The following is a 27,071-nucleotide window of genomic DNA, read 5'->3' as shown; positions in this document are numbered from 1 at the left end:
CTAATCATTGTAGAACAAAAGTTAGTGACATTTGTGGCTAGTTCTGTGCAAAGAAAATAAATAAGAGATGTTTCTATTTTTTGAAGCTTAACCACCTTAAAGTTTTGGGTCACTGTAACACCAATCATGTTAAATCATGGAAACCTAATAAGCTGTACACTACGAAAAAGACTTTACCGGAACCAAGCAAATAAGTAATTTTAGGCACAATAGAAAAAAAAAATCAAATTCTTTAAAATGTAATATGAAATAAAACAAAAATTAAGAAATAAAAATATCAGATAAGACTTTATTGTGCCAACTTGATGAAACGTCAGCCCACAGGTGAGCTGTAAATTCTACTGCAAACTTTGCTATCTCAAAAGGGAAAGATAACCCTAAAAGAAAATTATACAAGAAAGTTCGAGAACTAATTATTGAAAGGACTTAAGCATATTTAAAATTGGAGTTAAACAACTCAAAGCAAGGTTATATGTGTTGTATGTGGCAATATGCATGTTCTGAGCTTTCACTGAAGTTCAGACTAACCAAGATACTAAGAATGTAGTATCCAAAGTCATATGAATTAAGATACTGTTGGTAAATGTCTTTTCACTTCTTTGCTTATGAATTTAAGTGAGAAAAAATTACAGTTTAACCCATAAAGACCAATGATAATAGTCAAGACAAAAAACAAAATCCCGAAACCCATATTAAAGAAACTTTGGACTCAGGTTTTCTTGCACTTCTGAAAAATGACAATGGACTATCAAAACAACTGTTATCTCTTAATCTAAAATTATTTATGGAATTTGTCTGAAAAAAAAACACTTTTCTGTTTCAAAAAATATGAGGAGGGAAAACATTTAAAATTCATTGCTTACAGAACAATGCATGCCATACCCCATAATTAGGAATAGGAGACGGTGATAGAGAAATCCAAGTTGACATCTGGGTACACGCTAGGTTTTTAAATATCTCTTTGCATTTTGTTTGCTATATCCATCATATGCATGGGGAAAAAATGATTGCTGAAGTTAACCCTAAAAGTAGTAAAAAGTAAATTCTGTTGAACTCTGAAATGATCCACAGAATGCTGCCAGACTGTAGTTGTAAAAGAATTGGTCATCAAAACATAAATACTACCTGTTTGAAGTTCAAATAGAAAACAAAAAAGCTTACAAAAGAGCGAGCAGCAGGGAGCACTTTAATAAAACTTGTAAACACAGAAAACAAAACTTTAGTGCCCAGACACATTAAAATACTCCCCCAGTAAAATAAAAAGGTGAAACACTTAACATTGATATATTTTTTTAAGATTCTTATTTTAGGTATTAAACCTTAACTGCCTTATTTATTTTTTTTTTTTCTGAAAGGCAATCACTTTTGGACTTCCTTCAATAAGAAATTCAAGTTCAAAAAGCTAACAGAAATGTAATTCACTTAAATTATGCAACTGGAAATTCCACAGCTGGCCTGTCTAGCTCAGTGCTGAATGAATAGTGTCAGAAAACCTCTCCAATAATAACGCAGTCCTTCCGGACAAGGGGTAAATCTCCCAAACTTAGGCTCAACTTTGGAGGCTCATTAGCCACAGCAAGTGAATGTCAGCGGGGTGACAACAGTGGGGCAGTGGTGGCCGCACAGTGGAAGCAACCAGCCCACCCCGAGCAGAGGATTTGTATGATCAATATCAGCAACTTCCAGTGATAATAATTTGTTTATATGAACAGGATGGTCAGATATCCCACAGATCATAACCTAATGCCATTATAACCACTAAATTTAATCCCCAGCTGTTAATTAAGCTGCACGAGCACAGGCAGCTCATAGCACTTTTTAAAAGAAAGACTTTAAATCCTAATCTAAAGCATGCTGTATAGCTTTTTACCTTCTCTGATTTCTTGGTTCTGGCCTACCTAAACAATTTTCATCTTTTCCTCCCCCAACTCCACCCCCCAAGTGTGAGCCTGAACCTGAATAACAAACAGTTAAACCTGAAGGTCACTTCACAGCAGCGTTCCAACATGCTCCCCCAGCAAGGCTGCTCGGCAACAATAAAACAAAGCCCTTGCAACCACCTGTAATAATCTGCCTGCTCAGCCAGCAATCGGAAAAGTCCTGAAGCTACACAAGGTAGACATTTTCTGCAGCTGGTTTAACATGTATATTGTGCCCAGTTGCCGGCTCGCCTCCTCTTACCTTCACGTTAGTCCGGAGTGCACAGTAACATGCAAAGAACATTGCAGTAAATAAGGAGCATATGGACCGGTATTCAGCTTCTCAGCACAGCGCAAGCCCCACACACACGATCCTGGGCATGTGCTACTAAGGAGCATCCGTTCCCTCTGTCAGTTTGAAAATGCATTGATCTCTGTTTTCTCTGACTACAAAACGACATGTCTTGAAGGCACTGAGTGAGAGCTCAAAATCTCTTCATTGGCTATATATAGCATTGTGCCCAGTAATTTCAATTAGCTGAGAATTCAGCATCTGAAAGTTAAGACTTCAGTTGCTTTTCCTTCTAGCATTTTAAATCACTGGGTTTAAAAAAAAAAAAAAAACGGGAGGGGGGAATGAGCTCACTCAGGAAGGAGGGGGGGGAAAGGTGAAGAATGAAATTTAACCAATGAGTTACTTATATTTCTGGAGAGCCCTGGTATTATCCTATTAGATACTTTACAGCGGGACTGCACCGGGCAGACTCTAAATGAAGAGGAAACCCCTTTTCCTTAGGAGGTTTAATATGGGCTCTGCACTAGATTCCAGGCTATTCTGATGCAGCACCCTGTTTGGCAAATACTACAAATCACTGCAAACACATTTCATTCTGCTTTTTATGTGGAATAGGAACAAGACCAAAGGATCACTGTCTCCTCAAGTCCCCTAAAATGTAAGCTGGCTTCCTCTGGGGTGATCTGTGGTTACATGCCTGAGAAATACCACCTTCTCTTTCTTCCCTGTCCTATAATATCTGTTACATCTTCCAGGGATATCTAAAGTTAGTAGGCTTGCTACCAAAACGCTGCATCTATTTTTTCCAAAACTAAGCTTTATTGGTAAATTACAATCAATATAGAGGATGGGATTAGAATGAAGATAGAAAATTCCAGGGGATAACATAACCATACATTCAGTAATTACTGCTGCTGAATGTAATATGTTCAGCTGTCTCTGGAAGGGAAAGAGCAAGAGAGAAAAATAAAAGCTTCTGCCCCCATGAATCCATACGGGGAAAAAAAAAGAACTTAATTCAAAAACATCGTCAGATCCTACTGTCTGTTGTCATTCCAGTCAGGCACCGGAGGCTGCAAATTAACTCAATTTTTACTGAGCCAAAAGGACAAAGTCCAATTTAAGGTTCTAAACTCTTATTTCCAGCCTTAGAAAGCCCTAATTCTCAGCTAGAATTCTAAAGCTATCTGGTGAAATGCAAGCAGAAATGAACAGTTCTCACTGCAGCAAAAATAGTGGGAGGAAAAAGAGTGGTTATGTCTTTGCCACGACGTTCCCCATCAGCTTACAGCAACAGGGAAGATCAGCATAACTCACTAGAAAAAGCTGCAGTGACTTTTAGGATTTTTCTTTAATATGTTTTGCATAAGCCACCTCCCCTCTGGAGCCTGCAGTGGTGCTGAGGCACCGTCAGAGCCACTGGGCATTTCTCCTGGGCAATGAGGTGAGGCGGCTTCAGGAAGAAGCAAGGTATTTAAGGGAGAGAAATTAAAGGAAGAAGAAAATCAGGATTTTCTATTTCTCTCTTAATGACAAGCATTCAGAAAGTGTCGTCAGTTCTGACTAAATAGCTATTTTGGGCTGTCATTGTTTGTGCCTTTTTTAGGAAGGAAAAAAGGCAATCTTGTCTTAAGCTGGAGATTCTCTAGCATCGTAAGAGAAGGCAGCTACTTAATTTGATTCCCAGTTCCGTCTGTCATATGAGCCCAGGTAATTACAAATTGTAAGCACTTGCAACACAACCAGTGACTTCCAGGACATTAAAACATCAACATGGAGGCCCAACTCTCATCATTCCACAACTTTTATTAATGGCTTCAAGTGCAAAACCAAACATTTCAGTTCATAACACTTTTCTCCCCTGAGGTCATAGCAGGTCACATTTCCTGCAGCTACTTCCCAATAAACAAGCCCAAACATAGCAACTCAATACCATGAAAAACTTAGAATTTTAAAATGCTTTCTCTATTGGGGGGTTAGAAGATTTTTAAAAACCAATTTTTTAACCTGTCAATAAGTACTGTTAATTTTTTGTTTGTTTGTTTGTTTTTTCCAATTAGGGATTGTGGAGGGGAAAAGCCACTTTATAATAGCTTTTTTATTATTATTTTAATGGACCCTAGGGTGTTTGGATGGCCCAGGAGAGGCAGAAAGAGCTGGAAAGTGTTACAAATCTGAGAGCCTTTCACAGGGAAGAATGAAACAAAAACAAAGTTACAGGTGAAAAAGCACATGAAGGTTTCCCTGTGAGGCAATCAGGGACAACTTCTGACAAAACTTCAGATACGGTGTTAATGTATGTACATTCTTCTTCTTTTTTTTAATGTTTATTTTTGAGACAGGGAGTGCAAGCAGGGCAGGGGCAGAGAGAGAGGGAGACAGAGGGTTTGAAACCAACTCTGAGCTGACAGCAGAGAGCCTGATGCAGGGCTTGAGCCCACAAACCTCAACATCATGACCCGAGCCTAACGCTTAAGGGACTGAGCCACCCAGGTGCCCCAATATATGTACATTCTAAAGAAAGGCTCTTTTTATGTTGAAGATCTGCTTAAAACCCCTCTGTGCACCTATTTACCCCATAGCATCCCAGTAAGGACCTGATCCAAACCTGATCCAAACCTGATCCAAACCTGATCCAAACTTAGTGCCAAATTTTCCTAACTATCCTAGGACCGCTGACTTATTATTCTCATTTTATAGATGCAGGAAAAGCACTAAGCACAACGACAATATCCCACTAAAAAAATATTCCCTATTTTTAGGCAAAAGTTCCACAGGACAATGTACCCACTAAAAGAATAAGATTTGCTATGGTAGAAGGAAATGATAGCTGGCTAAATGATAATATAAATCTGATGATATATTTATCTATAATAAATTATAATATATTTTTGATACAGCATGGTTCCAATATTCATGAGCTAGAAGTCCTGGAAAACTATTTCCACCTCAATCCTCTCTTTTACCGTTTATAAAACAGAGATGCCTAAGATGGGGTTAATACTTCACTCCTAATGTCACTGAGAAGATTAAAGATGAATCCCATCACCAAAAAAGTCTAGATGGATCAAAAATTTAAGTATAAAAATTGAAATCATAAACATATTAGAAGAAAACAGATTTGGTTTTGGTATATAATATTGGAGTGGAGAAACCTGAAGGCATATAAAAAAATAAACAACTAACTATATAAAAATATAAAACTTCTTCTTGGTTAAATTATATACAATGACAAATGGCAAAATGGGAAAATAATGCAACATATTCAATGGAATATTTCCTTAAAATACAAGGAATTTTCATAACTCACTAAGAAAAAGTATGAAACTGAATGAAAAAAGAAGTAAAGAACATAAAGTGGTAGTTCACAAAAAGACCACAAAACATTTAAAATACTCCACCTCCTTCGTATTTAGGGAAAAGCATAAAAATTAGAAAAGATTTTTTAAATTGATATATCAAGTACTAATGATGAAAACTTTGTTAAGGGCATCAAATCTATAAAATATTTTAAAAGGAGCATTCTCTTTGATGTATTGATTCAACTTCAACTCCTGGGAATTTATCCCAGATAGATGTAGATATATAGAGATAGAGATACACACACACACACACACATGTATATATATGTATTATAAATATCTATTAGCACAAGACTTATCTGTAAGATTATAGTTTATCGATACCACAGAATACTATGCAATTATTAGAAAAATATGAGGTACATGTACAAATTGTTATATCAAAAGATGTTAAAGTTATAATTTTAAACACAAAAGAAGGTTGCTTAAACATAAAAGAAGAGGTTGTATAGTATGAGCCTATATTTGTATGCATATTTATATATAATTGTGGTAGAGGGGTGTGTGTGTGTGTCTGTGGGTGTGTATGTAAAATTTTGACAGTGTTGATCATTGGGGATTGGGATGAGGCTTAGAAAGGGAAATCAGACATTATTCCTTTCATTTTTCCTTTTACATCATCTATCTACTACAGGGGCCTCATCTACAATGAACTATTTATCCAACTATCCTCTCTCAGTAAATGAGAGAAATAAAGACACAGTAGAGGACCTGTGAGGGGATTTGCCTGTTGATCATGACACAGGGATGGACATGTACCCATTCCTGAGTATGTTACCTCCTGGGTACTTCCTGTAGTGTGGACATCCTCCTAGAACGCATGCAAGTCTAATGTGTAATATATATTTCTTAAAGCATGGCCTTTAACACGAGACAGCTACTTTATTTGTTTCTTAAATGAAAAAGTGGCTATCAAGTAAACTTGATTCTTGTCAATTTTTACCTTAGGCACTTAATTTAGAATGTGACATCTACATATATTTGTATTTCTTCTCTCTCTCTTTTACAATGAACACTGCTATAGACTGAATGTTTATGCTCTCCCCAAATCTCTATGTTGAAAATTAATCCCCAGTATAATGGTATTTGGAGGTGAGGGCTTTGGGAGATAGTTAGGTCTTCGTGAATGGGATTAGTATCCTTATAAAAGAAGTCCCAGACAATACCCTTTCCCCTTCCACCATGTGAGGACACGATGAAAAGGCAGACATCTATGAACCAGGAAGTGGACTCTCACCAGACACCAAATCTGCTGGTACCCTGATCTTGAACTTTCAGCCTCCAGAACTGTGAGAAATAAATTTCTATTGTTTATAGGCCACTCAATCTATAGTATTTTATTAGAGCAGCCCAAATGGACTAAGACAAGCATATAATACTTTTTAGACTATAACTTAGTTTTTGTAATTTTTTTTAATATTAAAGCAATTTGCAATTCTAATTTGGTAATAAGAACAGCAACAGCGTCTTTTAATATGGACAAATAATTCATATATCTGGACAAAATTTCCCTTAAGTACAAAATAAGGAAGTCATACTATCTAGTTCTTTCTTATAGGCAGAGAAATTTGGTAGGTTTACTTGCTTTTTGTTTTATTTAATTAGGACAGACAAGATAATGTTTAAATGTTAAGGATCAACTAGATTATATTCCAGACCAATTAAGTCAGAATCTCCGGAGATGGAGCCCAGGCATTACCATTTTATAAAATTTCTCAAGTGATTCTAATGTGCAGTTAGGACTGAGGATTATTTAAAGCAGAGTCAGCTGCTGGTTCCATAAAGGACCAGAGAGTGAATATTTTACCCTTGCAAGCCATATGATCACTATCACAACACTAATTCTATTACAACTACTCAACTTTGATGTTATAGAGAGAAAGCAGCCATAGACATTACATAATGTGTTCCAATAAAAATTTATTAATAAACATTAAAATTTGAATTTCATATAATGTTCACATGTCAGGAAATATTATTCTTGATCTTTTTCAAACATTTAAAATGTGAAAACATTTTTTAGGTTGTAGTTTTCCAATCCCTACTCTGGAGTCTTGAGCAGTGGTTCTCAAAGCATGGTCCTTCAAGTAGCAGCATCAGCAAAAACTGGGAATTTCTTAGAAAGCAACCAGACAGAAACTCTAGATTTGTAACTCACAAATCTCTGTAAACAACCCCCCCCCATGTGGTTTTTCAAGTGAACTATGGTTTGAAAACCATTGCTCTAATGGAAGAGAGGAAGAGGAAGAGATGAATTCCAGAGTATAGATAAAAGAATTAGCCCTAGAGTAGAAGTAACATAGAAAACACAGAGAAAATGACTGTAAGTGCAAATGAGATCGTTCTAGAGTGGAGGTTCAAGACTGAGATAGAGGCCAATTGAGCAAGGGACCACATGACTAACACCTTAGAACTAACTAGATCCTTTTCCTCTTAGTAACACTAAAAGCTCTTAGACCTTGAAGTAAAAAACCAAACCAAACCAAAATAAAACAAACAAACAAACAAAGAATGACTTGGCTTTAAATTCCTTTTCTACCGCTTATTAGTTGAGTGACCTTTGACAAATTACATAACCTGTCTCTGATTCACAGAATTCCTCTGTAAAATAAATAAACCTACTTTGCAGGGATGTTGTAATGACTAAAATAAATAAGTGTGCAAACTGCTTGACTAGTACCTGGTACATAGTAAATTTCAGTGGTAGTTTTTAGTGTGAAGAAGGTTGAAATGACAGAGGAAAGAAGAAATATAAAAAGATGTTATCATTACTCTCTATCAAGTTCTGAATACATAGAAGATTCCCCACAGGGGTTCCCAAACCCTCTTGGCCTTCCCTAGGATTTCCAATCAGCCCTGAAAGGGACTCTTTGAAAGTTTGTTTATCTCATTATAACCTCTGAACCAATTTCATATAATTGGAATTCCTTGTATCTGTCTTGTACTTTTAAAATAATTACTAATTTAAAAATTACAAAGCATTTCAGAGCTTTTCAAGAAATTCCACCAAAGTATCCCTAAAGGTAGAAGGGAATTCATTTATTATCATTGAAGGGTAGGAACAAAATGGAATCTCTTTAATGTCTCATTTGTTATCTTTAGAATTCACAAAAATCTTCAATTCAAGTTGACAATATCTCTGTATTTGTTATAAAGTGATGTTTTATATTACTTACTGATGACTAGATTTAATAAGCCAAGAAGACTGTGCACTGTTTATCCCATGGCTTCAAGTACCCTCTGGCATACATACTACTTATGCATGCATGCTTAGGGGTGCTTTTGCCTCAGTTCACAAAGTAGAAATACATTCAATTCTTTTTTTTTTAATTATTTATTGTTTTTATGTATTTTCATTTTATTGAGAGAGAGGGAGTGCGAAAGCAGGGAAGGGGCAGAGGGAATCCCAAGCAGTCTCCATGCTGCTAGCTTAGAGCCCGATATGGGGCTCAAACTCAAGAATGGTGAGATTATGACCTGAGCTGAAAGCAAGAGTCAGATGATTAACTAACTGAGCCACCCAGGTGCCTCAATTCCATTTAATTCTTGATCTTCACCGTTGAATATTTGTCATCATCCCTTTGTATCCAGTGAGAACACAGACGGTTTCCCCTATATTTTCTTCTAGGAGTTTTACAACTTCAGGTTTAATATTATGTAATGTATTTAGAGTTGATTTTTATGTATGCTGAGATAAGGGTTCAATTTTATTCTTTTTTTTCATGTGAATATTCAATTTTCCCAACGCCATTTATTGAATAGACTATCCTTTCTTCATTGTGTTCTTAGTGCCTTTGTCAAAGATGAGTTGGCCATATATGCAAGAAATTATTTCTGGGCCCCTCCTTTGTGTTCCATTGGTATATTTCTGGTTACATGCCAGTAGTATACTGTTTTAACTATTAGAGCTTTTATATAATTTGAAATCAATAAATGTGATGCCTCTAGCTTTGTTCTTGTTGCTCAAAATTGCTTTGGCTATTCAAGGCCTTTTGTGGTGCCAAATGAGTATTACTATTTTTTTTTTCTGTAAAAAATGCCATTGGAGGGGCGCCTGGGTGGCTCAGTCGGTTAGGCATCCGACTTCAACTCAGGTCACGATCTCGCGGTCTGTGAGTTCGAGCCCCGTGTCGGGCTCTGGGCTGATGGCTCAGCCTGGAGCCTGCTTCGGATTCTGTGTCTCCCTCTCTCTCTGCCCCTCCCCTGTTCATGCTCTGTCTCTCTCTGTCTCAAAAATAAATACACGTTAAAAAAAATTTTTTTTTAAATTCCATTGGAATTTTGATTCAGATTGCATCAAATCAGTGTTATATGAACATTTTAGCAATAGAAATTCTTCCAATCCATAAACATGGAATATCTTTCTACTTATTTTATTCATGTCTTGTACCTGATCATGGAGAAAAAGCTTTCAGTTTTCCACTATTGAGTACGATGTTAACTGTGGGCTTGTCATATCTGGTCTTTGAGTCACGTTCCTTCCACCCCTAATTAGTTGGGAGTTTTTGCAATGAAAGGATGTTGAATTTTGTCAATTATATATATATTTGAAGTAAAATTAACATACAGCATTATATTTGTTTCAGGTGTATGATATAATAATTCAACAATTCTAGACATTACTCAGTGCTCATTACAATAAGTGTGCTCATGATCTCTTTTATCTATTTCACTCGTCATTCCTCCCCCCAATATTAATTCTTCCAATCCATGAACATGGGCTATCTTTCCACTGATTTGTGTTATCTTTCATTCTATAAGTGCGGGATACCACATTTATAGACTTGTGCATGGTAAACTACCTTTGCATCCCAAAGATAAGTCCCACTTGATCATGGTGTATGATTTTTTAAGGTGCTGTTGAATTCAGTTTGCTGGGATTTTGTGGGACTTTTTGCACCTATATTCATCAGGGATATTGACCTATAATTTTCTTTTCTTGTAGTGTCCTTGTCTGACTTAAGTATCAGGGTAATACTGACATAAAATGAGTTTAGAAGTGTTCTTTTCTCTTCAGTTTTCTAAAAGAGTTGAGAAGCATTGGTATAATTCTACTTTCAACGTTTGGTAGAGAAGCACCTGGGTGGCTCAGTCAGTTAAGTGTCTGACTGTAGCTCAAGTTATGATCTCATAGCCTGTGCATTCTAGCCCCACATCAGGCTCTGTACTGACAGCTCAGAGTCTGGAGCCTGCTTCAGATTCTCTGTCTCCCTCTCTCCCTGCCCCTCCCCTGCTCATTCTCTCTCCCTCTCTCTCTCTCTCTCTCTCTCTCTCTCAGAAATAAATAAATGTTAAAAAATTTTTAAAAATAAAATAAAATAAAAAACCTTTGGTGGAATTCACCAGTGATGTCATCTGTTTCTCAGCTTTTCTTTGTTGGCTATTTCTGATTACTGATTCAATTTCCTCAACTTGTTACTAGTCTGTTCAGATTTTCTATTTCTGCATGATTTAGTCTTAGTAGGTTGTATGTTTCTAGAAACTTATCCATTTTTCTAGGTTATTGAGTTTTTTATGCTTAGAATAGCCTCTTATGATCTTTTGTATTTCTGTGGTATCATTGTAAAGCCTTTTGTTTCATTTCTGACTTTGAGTCTACTCTTTTTTTTCCTTATTTACGCTATCTAAAGATTTCCATTTTGTATATCTTTTCAAAAAACTCTTAATTTTTTATGTATTTTCTTGTTTTTCTAGTTTCTAGCTTGTTTTATTTTTGTTCTCATCTTTCTGATTTCCTTCCTTCTGGTAACTTTGGCCTTAATTTGTTCTTCTTTTTCTAGTTCCTTATGGTGCAAATTTAGGTTATTTATTTGAGATCCTTCTTTTCTTCTTACTGTAGGCATTTTATGCTGTAAACATCCCTCCTGGAATTTCATTTACTATATCCCATAATTTTTGGTATGTTTGTTTCCATGTTTCTATCATTACTTATTTCACTATATGTATATATTTTTTCCATTTTGATTTATTCTTCAATCTTTTGATTGTTTAGGAGTGTGTTTAATTTACACATATTTCTGAATTTTCCAGTTTCTTTCCTGTTATTGATTTCTAGTTTCATACCACTATGGTTGAAAAACATTTTTAATACAATGTCAGTCTTCTTAAATTTGTTAAGGTTTGTTTTGTAGCCTAATATATGATCTGTCCTGGAGAATATTCTTCATGTGCTAGAGAAGAATGTACATTCTGCTGCTGTTCAATAAAATGTTCTGTATATATCTTTTAGGTATATTTTGTCTAGAGTATAGTTCAAGACCAATGTTTCCTTATTGATTTTATGTCTAGATGATCAAATCATTGTTGAAAGAGGGGTAATGAAGCCCACTATTATTATTGCATTGCCATTTATCTTTCCTTTCAGCCCTGTTAATATTTAGTTTATATATTTAGGTCGTCCAATGTTAGGTGCATACATATTTATAATTGTTATATATTCTTGATGAATTGACCCCTATATTATTATATAATAATGTTCTTTGTCTATTGTTATAGTTTTTTTCTCCTTTTTTAATTTAAATTTTAGTTAGTTAACATACAGTGCAATATTGGTTTCAGGAGGAGAATTCAGTGATTTATCACTTATATAAAACACCCAGTGCTTGTCACAAATGACCTCCTTAGTATCCATCTTCCATCTAGCCTATGTCCCACCCACCTCCCCCTGTTAACCTATAGTTTGTTCTCTATCATTAAGAGTCTCATGGTTTGTTTCCCTCCCTTCTCTTTGCCCTTCCTTCCCATATGTTCATCTGTTTTATTTCTTAAATTCCACATGAGTGAAATTATATGGTATTTGTCTTTCTCTGATTGACTTATTTCACTTAGCATAATACATTATAGCTCCATCCATGTCATTGCAAATGGCAAGATTTCACTCTTTGTGGTGGCTGAGTAATATTTCATTGTATGTATATACATAATATATACAATGTATATGTATATAATGAATATGTATATTACACCACATCTTCTTATTACAGTTTCTGACCTAAAGTCTATTTTGTCTGATCTAAGCATAGCTACCCCTGCTTTCTTTGGGTTTCCACTTGCATGGAATATCTTTATCCATCCCTTTACTTTGAGCCTATGTGTATAAAAGTGATGTGAGTCTCTTGTAGGCAGTATGTAGTTGAGTCTTTTCTTTCTTTCTTTTTTTTTTTTCTTTTTGGTTCATTCAGCCACTCTATATCTTTCGATTTGAGAATTTAATCCATTTACCTTTAAAGTAATTGTTGATAGATAAGGACTTACTGTTGCCATTTTGTTAGTTGTTTTCTGACTGTTTTACACTCTTTCTTTTCTTATTGTTTTCCTTTATGATTTGATTATTTTTCTCAAGTAGTATGCTTTTGATTCTTTTTCCTTTATCTTGTGTGTATCTCCTATAGAATTTTGTCTTTAGGTTACCATGAGGCTTAATAAAACATCCTATAGTTAGAAAAGACTATTTTAAGCTGATTATAATTTAAATTTGATTACATACAAAAAATCTACCTGCTTATTTCAAACCCCCACACACATTACATTTTTTGACATTGCAATTTACATATTTTATATTATGCATCCATTAACAAATTATTGTAGTTATAGTTATTTTTAACACTTTATTTCCTAACTTTTATGCTGGAGTTAAAAATGATTTGCACATCCCTGTTACAGTATAGAGTCTTCTGAATTTGACTATATACTACCTTTACCAGTGATTTTTAAATTTTTTATATGTTTTTCTGGTACCAATTAGTGTCTTTTCTTTCCAACTTAAAGAAATTCCTTTAGCAATTCTTGAAAGGCAACTCTAGTGGTGATGAACCCCCTCAGGTTCTGTTTGTTTGGGAAAGCCTTTCTTTTTCCTTCACTTCTAAAGGACAGCTTTGCTGGGTAAAGTATTCTTCGTTGGCAATATTGTTTCTTTCACCACACTGATTTCATCATCTCACTCTCCTCTAGTCATCGAGGTTTCTGCTGAGAAATCTCCTAATACCTTTATGGAGATTCCCCTGTATTAGCCAAATCTCTTCTCTTGCTGCTTTCAAACTTCTCTCTTGATCTTTGATTATAATGTATTTTGGTGAAGACCATTTTGGGTTGAACTTTTTGGGGACCTTAGAGCTTCATACACCTAGGTATCCAAATCATGCTTTAGATTTGGGAAGTTTTCAGACATTGTTTCTTGAATTAAGCTTTCTTCTTTTTCCCTTCTCTCTCTTCCACTATTCCTATAATGTGTATATGGGTCCTCTTTATGGTATCCTATAAATCCTGTAGGCTTTATTCACATTTTTCTATTCTTAATTTTCCTTTTTATTTTTCTAACTGCATAATTTCAAATGACATGTCTTCAAGTTTACAGATTCTTTTTTCTGCTTGATCATGTTTGTTGTTGATGTTTCTATTGTAATTTGCATTTCATTCATCGTATTCTTCAGCTCCAGAATATGTTAGCTCCTTTTTTAATAATTTATCTTTGTTGAGCTTATTTTGTTCATGTATTGGTTTCTTAATTTTTTTTAGTCAACTAAATTTTCTCTCTTGTAGTTCACTGAGTGTCCTTAAAACAATTATCTTGAATTATTTTTACAGTAATTAAAAGATTTATACTTCTTTGGAGTCAGTGACTGGAAAATTATTTTGTTCCTTTGCTGGTGTCATCTTCCCTTCCCTTCCCTTCCCTTTCTTTCCCTTCCCTTCCCTTATCTTCCATTTCCTTCTTTCATGTTTCTTGTGGCCTTGTGTTGATGTCCAAGCATTTATTGAAAAAGTAACCTCTTCCTAATTTTTCAGACTGGTTTTGGTGCATAAAGAACTTCACCTACAGATGAGTGTGAGGGCACCAGTTGAATGAGGTTTGGCAGTTCTGAGTCTGGAGAGGGTTCATCAATGCAGTCTCTACCAGATGAGGACAACATCATTAAACACTGTAGGAGTCCTCAGTATCCAAAGCTGTGGGTGTCTGAAGTGGTGGTGAGTGCTGTTGGGATGTTTAATGGTGATGGCTGCCAGGGTCCTCCTGATTTCTTTTTCTTCCTTAGGGGATGTCATAGCCAAGGGTATAACTCTTGGTTTTAGGTCCAGCTTATGGGTGCATCTGAACTGGCACTGGTGTCAGATGTGTGAACACCTGTGGAGTGGCTGTGGAGTCAGGTTCTGGAGAGTGACCATCTGTGCAGCAATGATATCTCTATGGTCTGGTGTGCAGTACAGGCACTTATGGATCAGCTGTGGATATAGGGTCCAGAGTACAGGCACACATAGAGCAATAGCAGCACTGGGATCTGGGGTGAAGGCAAACCTGAGGTGGTAATGTCTGGTGTCTGAGATGCAGGCATGTGGTGTGGTCATGGAGTGAGGATCTGAAGCATGGATGTGCATGAAGAAGCTCCAGCTCTGAGTTCCAGAGCATGTGCAGAATAGGAAGGAATGGCAGACCTGGTCCTTGGCTGGTACAACAGCAGCTCTTTCTTCTTGTGTAGCTATTCTCAATTATTCCACTGTGCTTTGCTGCATGCTCTAATTTATTTATTTATTTTTTAACGTTTTGTTTTATTTTTCAGACAGAGAGAGACAGAGAATGAACAGGGGAGGGTCAGAGAAAGAGGAGACACATAATCCGAAGCAGGCTCCAGGCTCCAAGCTCCAAGCTGTCAGCCCAGAGCCAGATGCAGGGCTCAAACTCATGGACCACGAGATCATGACCTGAGCTGAAGCCACCCAGGCGCCCCTGCATGCTCTTATTTAGACTTGTGAGCTCTCAGAGGACTATATTCATTCATGAATAGTTATCTAATTATTTTTGTGTAGGGACAAAAGCTGGTATCTCCTACTCTGTCACCTTGTTGATGTCACCCTCACACACACACTTCTGCTTTTTAAACAGCCTCCTCCCTATTCTCTGGAAAGGTGCTTTTGAAACTTCTCCACTTCCTTTAAACCTCAGATGTTTCTCCATCTCTACTCCTCTTAGCAGATGACATTGCTGTACAGAGAAAATAAAAACCATTATATAAGAAAGTCTCAACTTTTGCATCAAAACAAAACAAAAATAAAAACTGATGACTGCCCTCACCCTCCTTTTTTCCTCCTGCCACAAAGGGAGTGTCAACTTATCTACCCAAGGTCATTGCTTCCATATGCGTTCTGTATCCTAATCTTCTTACTCTTTCAGGAGCACCAGCAAACGTTCCTTTCTGCTCAGTTCTTCACCCTTCTCTCTTCCCTCTCTTCCCTATGTTCAAGCCTCTCTCATCTTCAAAATAAGTAAATAAGGGAAAAATTTCTGCTAATAATAATTACCTATCAAACTACTGCCTGGTCTCCTTCCTTCTTCACACACAACCTTCTTTCTAACACACAACCTCTTTAGGATACCCGCCACTTCACCTTTGGTCCATTTTCTGATTTTCCACACCAACTCTGACTCATTAATATGTCTTATGCCTCACCACTACATGAAAATGGGTATCATAACCAATATCATTATTTAACCATCATTTCAGTATCCTCACCCTACCAGACTTCTTAGCAGATTCCAAACATCTGAGCTCTCCCCATCTTGAAATACTCTGACTCCTTGGCTTCTGTCTTCAGTTTGTCTTTTCACTTCAACTTTTCATTCCCTTTACTGGCTCTTCCTTTAGTCTCGGATTATTATGTGTCTGATTTCCTCAAGCCTCAAACCTACATCCCCAAGTTTTTCCATTCCACACCTTTTCTAGGTTTTCTTTGTTCATTCCCATGACATTTATTACCACCCCCATGAAATGACTTCCCAATCTTTCTTTACTGTACATAACTTCTATGAGCCCCAGGTCCATTTATCAAACTGCTTGTTGAGTAATTGAGTGTTTTACTAGTACTTTACATTCATCACAGTCACAAATAAACTTTGAATCTGCTTGAAACTTCATCCTCTTCTATTTTTTCTTATTTTGTTGAATAACACTTCCTTTAATCCAGTTTCCTAAGTCAGAAATTTAGCAGTCATCTTTGACAATCTCTTTTCTATACTTCCAATAGCCAGTCAATTATCAAGTCCTACTAATTCTCTTAAATATTTCTATAATCTGTTTTGTTTTCTCTATCTCCATAGTACTGTCTATAGTCTTCACATAGGTTACTTCAGAAGCATCCTAAATATTTCCCTCACATACAGTTTTGACTCCTTCTAATCTGCTTTTGACCTAGAATTCTGAAACTGATATTTTCTAAACATATATCTGAATCATACTACTCTCTGTCATTTGCAAGTTTTGCTGGCTTCCCAGTGCTTTTTAAATACAGTCCAAAATAATTGACAGTATTTTCAAGTATAGTGTGAACCTTGCTTGATGTGGAACTTCACACTCCATATTGCAGTCACGTTGAGGTTGTTTCAATTTCTAGAATATACCATGCCCCTCCCCCCTGCCTTGTAACTGCTATTCCTTATGTCTAGAGCAGTGGTTCTCAACCAGGGGAAATTTTGCACCTCCCCCATGAATTTGGTTATTATAAGTGGGGTATGGGGTGTTATTGGTATGTAATGGGTAGAGGTCAGCAATGCTGCCGAATCTCCCATAGTGCATACAACAGCTCCCTGTGACAAAGAATTATACAGCCAAATATCAGTAACACTGCAATTGAGAAGCCCTAGTCTGGAAGGTTTCCCTTCTACTTGTACCCATGTGACCTCCATGTCTAGATGAAATATATTTACCTCTTCTGTCTCAGCTTAGACCGCCTATATCCAGAGCAACTCTTCCCTGACTTTGGCCTATAGGTCAGGTCCACCTGCTATACACACTCACCATATTTTTTCTTTATTTTTGTAGCCTTATGGTAATTTAGAACTAGTTAGTTATTCAGTTTATGTTTGCTTTCTTTGCCATGTTTTAAGCTCTAGGAAGTTAGGAACTATATTTAACATGATATCCTTATCACCTAGCTAGCCATTCAAAATATTTATTAAATGAGCAAATGAATGGATGAATGAATAAAGCGAATGTGTAGAGAAAAGGAACGCTAGGCTTACAACACCATGGAATATCCTAGCTTTGCCATTAATTAGATGTATCCCTGAACAAGTCCCTTAACTTTTCATTTGACCTCATTTTCAAATATGTAAAATAGGAATAGCAATTTCTACTATGAAGATTTTTATGAAGATTAAATATTTTGATGAATTCTAAAGTATTTTGCAGCATTACTAGACATTATAGGTTAGAGTGGAAATTGACACAAGTATATGGGAGTGAATAATATGAAACAAAAGCCTTAAATAACATAGTTTTTACTTGAGGATTTCACTTACAGTAATTTATGATAAATTATTAAGCAAAGATTTAGCTCTGTGGATTTTCATCATTAGTTAAATCAATGGAAATTATAAAATTTAAAATTCTAGTGGAGCATATCCAATACTCCATATGTATATGTTCAATATAATAAATTATAAGGAAAAATCATTTTACATATTTTCTATATATGTATTTTTTAAGTTATTTTTTTACTTATTTTGAGAGAGAGACAGAGAACACATGAGAGGGGCAGAGAAAGAGAGACAGACAGAGAGAATCCTAAGAAGGCTCAACATTGTCAGCACAGAGCCTGGTGTAGAGCTCGAACTCATGAACTGTGAGATCATGACCTGAGCCAAAATCAAGAGTTGGTTGCTTAATTTACTGAGCCACCCAGGCGCCCCTCTACATACGTATTTTATACACATGTACACACATGTGTGTACATGGACACAGAAAAATATCTAAGTAACAAAATACCAATACTAAATTATGGAATTAAGGTAATTTAAATTTTCTTGCTTTTGAGTTTCTGAATTTTCTAATTTTCCTACAGTGAGCAAGAATTTTAAGATTTAAAAAAATGAGTGAGGAAGAACACTTCTTAGCTGTAAAGACTGTAAGAAGCTGCTGTGTTATAAAGAATAAAATAAAATCCTTGATTTATAGGGGCTTTCAAATTAATTACAAAAATGAAATACCTATCTAGATAACTTAGATAACGAAAAAAAATAAGAGCAAGATAGATCATGATAATGCATTTAAAGAGCACTTACTATAACTCAGGCTTTCTGTGCAGTAATTTATGAATTCTGCAAAACAACTCTATTGAGTATGTTTCATCATACTCATTTAGTGGTTGAAGAAATGGAGGCTCCTAGGAGTTAAACAAATTGCAAGGTCATACAGGGAAAAGAAAAAAAGAAATAAAAGTCAAACTAATGTTTTGCTACCTTCAAAACTGTATTTTCCACCAGGCACTTACGAGAGATGCATTGAATCAAGTGGGAAACCACAGAAGGTGTGGTTGGTTACTAGGCAGTGAGAGTACCTAGAGGAATTAACACTTAAGTTAGCTCTGGAGGATGAATAGGATTTCAATAACCAGTGATGGAGGAGAAGGCATGAGAAGAGCCATTTCCTGCCAAAGGAACACCATGAACAAAAGTGAGAGGTAAATGGACACTTCGTAGAATTTGTTTGGGGATTGGCAGGCAGATTGATTTGGTTAGAATACGTTAAGAAACAAGAAGTTTGTTTTGTCAATGAAGGAAGTTGAAATTTATTAAGTCAAACTCAGAGCAGCAGAAACAAAAGTGGGGTTAGAATACTAAAAAAATTAATAACATCATGACATATTAGAAATATAAGATTAATTTTGTAAGTAAGTGAATGATAGCAGATCAGTCTGCGCTGTCTTTGTGCTCTTGGAAACAGAGAAACTGAGAAGTAGAAGGAGCCCTGGAAAACCTGGTAGAAATCCCTTCATTGTATAGATGAGAAAAATCTGGCCCAGGGAAAGAAAGTAGTTGTCTAACATCATAAAACTTTACTATAACTTAGGTCTCCTGAGTCCCAGTTCTGTGCTCAATTCCAAGAAAAGGCAACACCTGGCATCGTGTGCTTCTCCTAACAGCTCTCTGAAGTATGTATGATCATCACTATTTACATCAGCAGTTACTGAGGCTCAGAGAAATTAAGGAGTTTGTACAAGATTATGTGCCAAAAGTTTATCTTATTCAAGAACCTATGACCTTTATATGAATAGAAATATTGCCTTATTCTGCTACTGTGTCCACCGTATCTAGTACAAATTTTATAGACACCCAACAGAAATCAGTCAAGTATCAGCCAATGTTTATTATTCATGATCAAGATCGTATACACAGATTTTATGGACATATAACACGAAGGGACCATATCAGGAAAAATAATTTAAAAAGTCATAAATAATCAATTTCATTACATACCAATTCTAAACATGACTTGCTTTTGCTAAGAGTTTTACCTTGATTATAGATCACTGGCTGCCACTAATAAATTAAACTGTTTAGATTTTGAAAGTCTCACATTTCACACCAAGATACAAATTCAGCTAACAGATCTCTATGGGTAGCATTTCCTATCTGTAAAGGCATACAGGTTTACCGGAACTACTAAATAATTAGACTTTAAAACTAGAGTCTGATCAGAATTAAAAGTCATAAATATGTTGTTTTCTTCATGTGGCTAAATGCATATGGAAGAGTTCAAAGCTGGCCATGTCTGCAGCTGAGAGTTTCCTCTCAAACTTGCCAACCATTCTTCCTAATTTTGGCCAGGGGTGTCTAAGTGTGAGTAACATGGTGATTAGGGGTAATGTTTCATTTCATGTAAGAAAATCTGCTTAATGAATAATTTATGTAAAATACAAGTCCTTTGTGTGTGAGTTTTTTGCATCTGTTTAATACCTGAAAAATAAAATTAAACATATTCAAAATGATTGTTGGATGGGAGGCTTATAGACAAATGGGCTAAAATTTCCTTTAAGTATTCAAAAGGAAATAAATCAGAAAGACACACAAGATATAAAACAATGCAATTATCTACAAATGGTGAAAATTTAGTAAATACTTACTACATTAGAAGTTATCTTAGGCAACTTAGATAAAGTGTCCTTAAAAGTCCCCAAAGGTATTATAATAAGTGAGCAATTTAATATGAGAGACTGAATAAAAAATGGACAATGGAGAGACCATATATGACAACAGATCTCTGATCCACAACTTCTGCATCAACTGGCACAAAATATCCACAACTTGGTCAATGTCTGACAGCTTCCCGAATTTTTGTTCCTGCTTCCAACCTAGGATTAGACAAAGCCAAATATTCTCCCTAATCACACAGGATGCCCTGCCATCTCTCATTTCCCCAGGCCAGCAAGCTCTGGTCAGAGCAGATCTGAAGCCTTCTCTTTATCCACTATGAAGTGTTTCTACTCCTAAACCTACTTTCGATTTCTGCTACACACAAATGTTGGTGGCTGACTCTCTTGCAATGTGGCAAGGTCTGAGTAAATGTTCTCTGCTTATTCTCATTAAGCAGTCTTTATTCAGGTCCACAAATATTTGCAGATAGTAGCAGTTACTTTTATGAAGGATGACCATTTGTACCAATTTACCAGGTTTAGCACTGGGTCTTATCCCCTTTGTTCCAGTGCAATTAATAACACCCCCTTTTTATTCTCAAAAATGTCCTTATTAGAGGGAGCCTGGGTGGCTCATTTGGTGAAGCATCTGCCTTTGGCTCAGTTCATGATCTTGTGGATCATGAGTTTGAGCCCCTCATCAGGTTCTGTGCAGAGAGCGTGGAACCTGCCAGGGATTCTCCCTCTTCTCTCTCCTCTCTCTGCCCATACCCTACTTGTGCTCTCTCTCTCAAAATAAACGAATAAACTTAAAACAATTTTTAACAATGTTGTTATTAGAAAAATAAATTACACGGGTACCCTAAATTAGGCAAATTGCTCATTAGACAAAGGGATTAATAGACCAACTGGTGCTGAGTAACTTGACTTCGAACAATGGCAGGTGACAATAAAAAGTGGACTGGGCCATTAGAAAACTAATTTAGTCTATTATCATAAAATCAAGTTAGGGGAATGGAGTATTCTACCTACTATATCTGGTTTTCTTTGATGGGATTTCCAGCTTTAGTAAACATGAGATGGGATTTTAAGAAGTGTCCTCTTTTCCCCTTGAAGCATTTCTGCCACCCCTGCAGGATGATGCAAGAGTTGCCATAGCAAATACTTCTCCCACGCTGCTAGACCTTCCCGGTGCAGGCTAACTTCTGTTCTGTTTCCATTTTCCTCTTTCTCTCTCTCCTGCATAGTAAGTCACTCTAAGACTAGATTTCAGACTATAACATTCTCTCCAGTTTCTCTTCTTTGAAAGCAATCTGCTGTCTGCCTGCTTTTCTGCAACCTACTGTGCATGTCCAGAAATGAACCCTGATATCAGGGATGTAGAAAAATACAGCTGACAGGAGACATGACCAAAGAAAACAAAAGCAAAGCTGGAATGAGTCAATGGAAAGTAAGGATTCATCAATTGGCTGATCTCCAGTATTCTGTTTTCAAGTGAAAATATGAAGTTTTGTAATCTACCTGCCCAACCTTCATAAATACATGGCTTTTCCCTAAAGAGTCATACTTCTGGGGCAGAGAAATGTAGGCTTAAGGTCTTCAAAGTCAGAAACACTTAGGTTTAAATCTATATGGACCATGGTGGTTGAGACAATTTCTCTTTTGTTCAGCACTATAAGCCAGGCCTGGAATTTGGCAGGTACAAAATTTGTATTTCTTCCCTGAATTGACTTGGAATCTACCAGTTACAAGTACTATGACTTTGGTAAGTTACAGAATTTCTCTGAGCTTCAGTGTCCTCATGTGTAAAGTAAGAAAAATAAAGCTATTTTATAGAGTTGCTGTGCAATTTAAATTAAATAGGGTATGGACTATACCTAGCAAATGTGGGGCATGTAGTATATATTTGATAAATAGTTTGTGTCGCTGTTACTCAATAGGTCATGTTTAGCAAGATCATAATAAATAGACCTTTTAGTAAATGCTTCCAACAATAAATTGTGATTATTTACATTTGGTTGACTCTCAAATTAGACTACAACCTGCTTAACTGTCACTCACACTTATGAACTTTTTAAGTTTGGAGCATCTGCACTGTGCTAAGAATATTCTTGATCTCTGCTAGATTTCAAACTGCTTTTTCAATGTTCTAAAAACTCCTAATTATGAAAAGATTAATAAAAAAAATTTTTGGCTGTCTGTGGGTGTTGTCTGATTCTAAACCCTAGTCAGAGCAAATATGGCTATTTCAGTCTCATTACTAGAAAAGTAAAATAAGGATATTTTGAAAATATATATAACACAGACCTCCTGTTCTTCCTAACTTATACAGTGATAAAAATCGTGAATGACAAACAGATTTCCTGAAGAGGGAGGCTAATTTCATATATCCATGCACATATGCATATACACTATAAATTCCTATAAATCTGTATGCGTTCGTTAACAAAGATTTGCTGAGCACCTACTAAGTGCTTTCTGTGTCTGATAGTATAGTAGGCATTGAGTGTACAGAGTAAACAAAACAGACATCTTCCTTCCTTTGTGGAGTCAGTTTCTCTGTTTCTCTCTTGTTCCTTGTACACATAAACACATCTCTTATACATGCATATACCCATATGTATGTGTACATGTGTGTATAAAATATACATATAAATATGCCCATGAAGCCAAGCCAGTGCAATATGAATTTTCAGGAAAATCTGGGGGACAGTAAACTCAAAGAAAAGGTGTGTTTTGGTAACTATGGGGTATTACCTCCTTATGTGTTTCATTATTAATATTAAATATATTTTTATCTTTCCTTGTTCCAGATAGTATTTAAAGTAGAATCTGCCAGATGACAATGAACTCTCCATTTCCATTTGGACAGGGGGGCCTGAAGGACAGCTAGGTCATGAGTATGGTTTGCTGGTCAGGTTATCTTTGCCAGAAGTACCTCTGTATTAAACCTTGCATACATTATCAGGAAAGAACTGACACTCTAAAAATTATGCTTCTATGTACACTGCAAGTCTCCATTACCATTTAGAAGGTCTCACAATATGCTAGGAGCCATGCTGAGAGGTTTTTAAGCATTATCTCTAATCTTTACAACAACCTTATGTGGTAAGAATTATCTCAATTTTAAATACAAGAAGTAAAGTTTGCATGAACTCACACTCATTATACATAGCATTGAATCTGAACTTCATAATTCAGAGCACATGTTTAAATTCAGGATAATAATACTTGTATAACATTTTTGTGAGCAGTGAATGAAATAGTAAATCCTTGGCATACACTTGTAAGCAAGGTAGGTCCTATTAAGATCAGAAGCATAAACAGAAATAAAATGTTTTCATTTGCTCATTATTCTTGCCTGTTGTAAATACTAACCAGTTTTCAATTTTTAGCTATGCATAGGTCCTCACATAGGTAAAAATGGCTTTTTAAATTATCTATATTATATATTTATAATGGTCTATGATTATTTTAGTTGGCACATCCAAAACTGAATACAGGACATACAAAAATACATGTGATTCACTTTAAAGTATGCCTACCTATGCACAAATCATTCTAAAATGTATATAGGCACTAAATTAATATATATAGAAATCCACTTTTATTCTTTCTACATTTTAAAGCTTTGTGAGTTAAGTATTACTGCCCTGTCTCTTGAAAATGCTTGAATGAGCTTCACTTATTGGAAACTAGTCATTGAAGGCATGAATTTAGGGAACTGCATAATTATAAATTTTCTCTTGAGCATTCATTGCCCATAGGTGGTAACCTTAAAAAGCTTGTAATAAGTCCTTTTGGAATAAACAGTTTAACAATTAAATGCTCTTACTCTTCTCTCAGGGTAGCAGTCCAATTATGCTTACTTCTTCCCTGATGTACCTTTTATCAGCCACTAAGTATCCAGAAAAATCTAAGAACTAAAATACATCACCATCTCTAATAGGCCCATTAACAAGACCTTTTTCTTGGTCCCTAACATTAAATTCAGAACTTCATTCAATTCCCAATTTCACTAAGAGTTAAGTGCTATAGTGTAACGTAAAGAGGACTGGACACAAAGTCAGGGATTTGTGGCCAGGCCTTTATCTTCAATTGCTCAGATGTAGAATAAATAACAAAGAACAGGGAATGGAGATGGAAAATAGACAAGATAATTTTTAAGGTCCTTATCAAACACAAAGTGTCATGTTTATGTATTAACAGTCCCAGAGCCATATGGCTGAAAGGGCACATTGAAGGTTATTTAATCTGTCCCTCCAATCTGAAAACAATTCAGACTTAAAGGTAATTTTCTTGCTTGCCTTTACAACTTATTCTAAATTTTAAAGTCAGTAGTCTCCCAGACCATCCAGCAGCTGAGCCTCCTTACCCCTCCAACTTACTACCCACCAGTCTCCCAAAGTGCCTTCAGTTCCAGAAGGCTAATCTACATACTTTATCCATTCCACCTTGTAACTGGATTTCATGAAATCTTCCCTACTTTTCGTCTCTCCTGCTACTACTACTACTACCTTAGCTTAAAGTTTCCTCATTTCTTACTTGAACCATTATAATAATATCATTCTGATCTTCCTGGCTATAGTCTTATACCACTTTCTATATCTTCACACTGACTCTTTCTTTCTAAGGAAACAAATCTGCTCATATCATTTTTTGAGGTGGGGCCACGGAGAGGTTTCTGCAGTTCTTCATTATCTGTTAAATAAGATCCAAATACCTTCTAGATCTTTGATTATTTCTGCTCACAATTATTTTCTAGCTGTATCTTCTGTTAAGTACCTAATACCACAGTTACACTATAGTTTTATTTATGTAGTTGTCTCTTTCTAGAATACTTTTTGCCCCTTTTTTTATCTAATCAACTCTTTCTCATTCTTTCCCCACTGTGCTATGATGGGAGAGATTTGGGAGGCTAGCCCAGAAAGAATATAGGCTATTTACCTTGAGGAAGCTAACTCGAATCCTACCTGGTCCAACATTTTAGCTTTGTGACCATGGACGATTTACTCAATCTATCTGACTCTTATTTTCCTCATCAATAAAATGGAAATCATGATCCCTAATTTTCAGGGCAGCTGTGATTATTAAGTGGGATAATAAAAATTTAGCACCTGGCATATGGTAGTCATTCTTCCCTTAATCATGCTCCATTCTAATCTACTTTGTAGGCAAAGTGATCTCTCTAAAATGCAGAACAAATCACATCCCTCTTTTAAGGCCTTTGAAATTTCCTGTTTCTATAGCTTACAAGGCTCCCCCTTGTTTTCTAATATAGTCTTATTTCTCAGCATTGTCTTTCTTCAGTGTTACCCTCTGGCCAAGTAAGTACTTCAAATTCCTCAACTCTTACCTCTGGGCCTTAGCCTTTGTTTCTTCTTCCATGAACACATTCTTCCAAACTTCCTTTCTTCGTATGTATCCTGTATGAATTATTACCACATTTCCCTCTCTACTGGATTTTATTGCTCTCTCCTTGCAATAAGGGTTAGGATCTGTGTTAGTCTTGGTCACTGTGAATCTCTACGACCCTGCAAACCTCTGCTTTGTAATCCTCTGGCTATTCCAATCCTACCCTCCCTATAAGAAAAGCTTCAAGTCTCAGCTAGCATGTCTGCAATGACTTCACTTTTTCTATTATCTACCTGCTTTTACCAACTGGGCCACAACACTGTCTCCCATGATGAAATAACAATATGAAATCAAGAATGGGGATATCAAGAAATAATAGTCAGGGGAGGCAATCTTAGATGAGAAAAAACTCTAATCTGAATACTGAAGAATTAATGGAATCAAGGAAAGTAGACAGAAATTTCCAACCAGGGTAAATAGGGCAAAGAATGATGATTCCTTTATCCACTCAACAAGTCTTTATTAAACACCTATTCTGCACAAGGCCTTATGCTAGCAGCATACTGTACACTAGTGTTGGTAAAGGAATAGGCTTCATTGAACAGATGTTATGGGCAGGAATTAAGATTGAACACATTTGGGTGGGACCTGATTACAGGTGGACATAATCCCATCGGACATTGGTGTGGTCCTCTTGTGAACACCAGAGCTCCCACTTGACATTTATGATGCTTTACTCAGTTATCTTGCTTATTATCTGTTTCTACCTTAGCCTCCTAGCTCCATGTGGATTGAGGTTTTGGTCTGTTTTATTTTTACTGTATCTCCAGCACTTGGAACATTATCAAGCATGGGACAGGCAGTTGATAAACACATACTAGGCAATGTGCTAAGCCTATCTACCACACCACATAAAAACTGATTACTTGATATGTTTGTCTTCTGCACTAGACGAGGGTTGGCAAACTTTTTCTGTGTAAGTCCAGTTAGTAAATATTTTGGTTTCAGGCCACATGATCTCTGTTGCAACTATTCAATTCTGCCATTGAAACACAAAACCAATCAGATAAAATGTAAATAAATGGGCATGGCTATATTTCAATATACTTTTATTTACGAAAACAAGTGACAGTCTGGATTTGACCTATGGGCCATAGTTTACAGACCTTTGTACTAGACTATAAGCTTCTTGAGGGAAGGAAACTACTCATTTTGCATTGCAGTATCTTGCCCAATGCC

The 27,071-nt window shown here is 36.1% G+C and overlaps 1 protein-coding gene across 15 annotated transcripts in view; it reads right to left on the bottom strand.

Moving 5' to 3' along the window:
• The window catches only part of DLG2 (discs large MAGUK scaffold protein 2), a 2,054,427-nt gene that overhangs the window by 1,399,342 nt on the left and 628,014 nt on the right, over positions 1-27,071 (bottom strand). The window contains exon 1 of one of the 15 annotated variants that reach the window (XM_023239389.2): positions 2,182-2,498. The exons of the other annotated variants lie outside the window; for them this stretch is intronic. Within the exon in view, the coding sequence (XP_023095157.1) occupies positions 2,182-2,223 (42 nt within the window). The 5' untranslated portion in view covers positions 2,224-2,498. Of the gene's footprint in view, positions 1-2,181; positions 2,499-27,071 lie in introns of those variants that run through there. 15 annotated transcript variants of the gene reach the window in all.

This window comes from Felis catus, chromosome D1 (assembly GCF_018350175.1).
Source record: "Felis catus isolate Fca126 chromosome D1, F.catus_Fca126_mat1.0, whole genome shotgun sequence".
Classification (NCBI taxonomy): Eukaryota; Metazoa; Chordata; class Mammalia; order Carnivora; family Felidae; genus Felis; species Felis catus.
The sequence above is the reverse complement of the archived record's forward strand: the minus strand, read 5'-3'. Positions and strand labels throughout refer to the sequence as shown.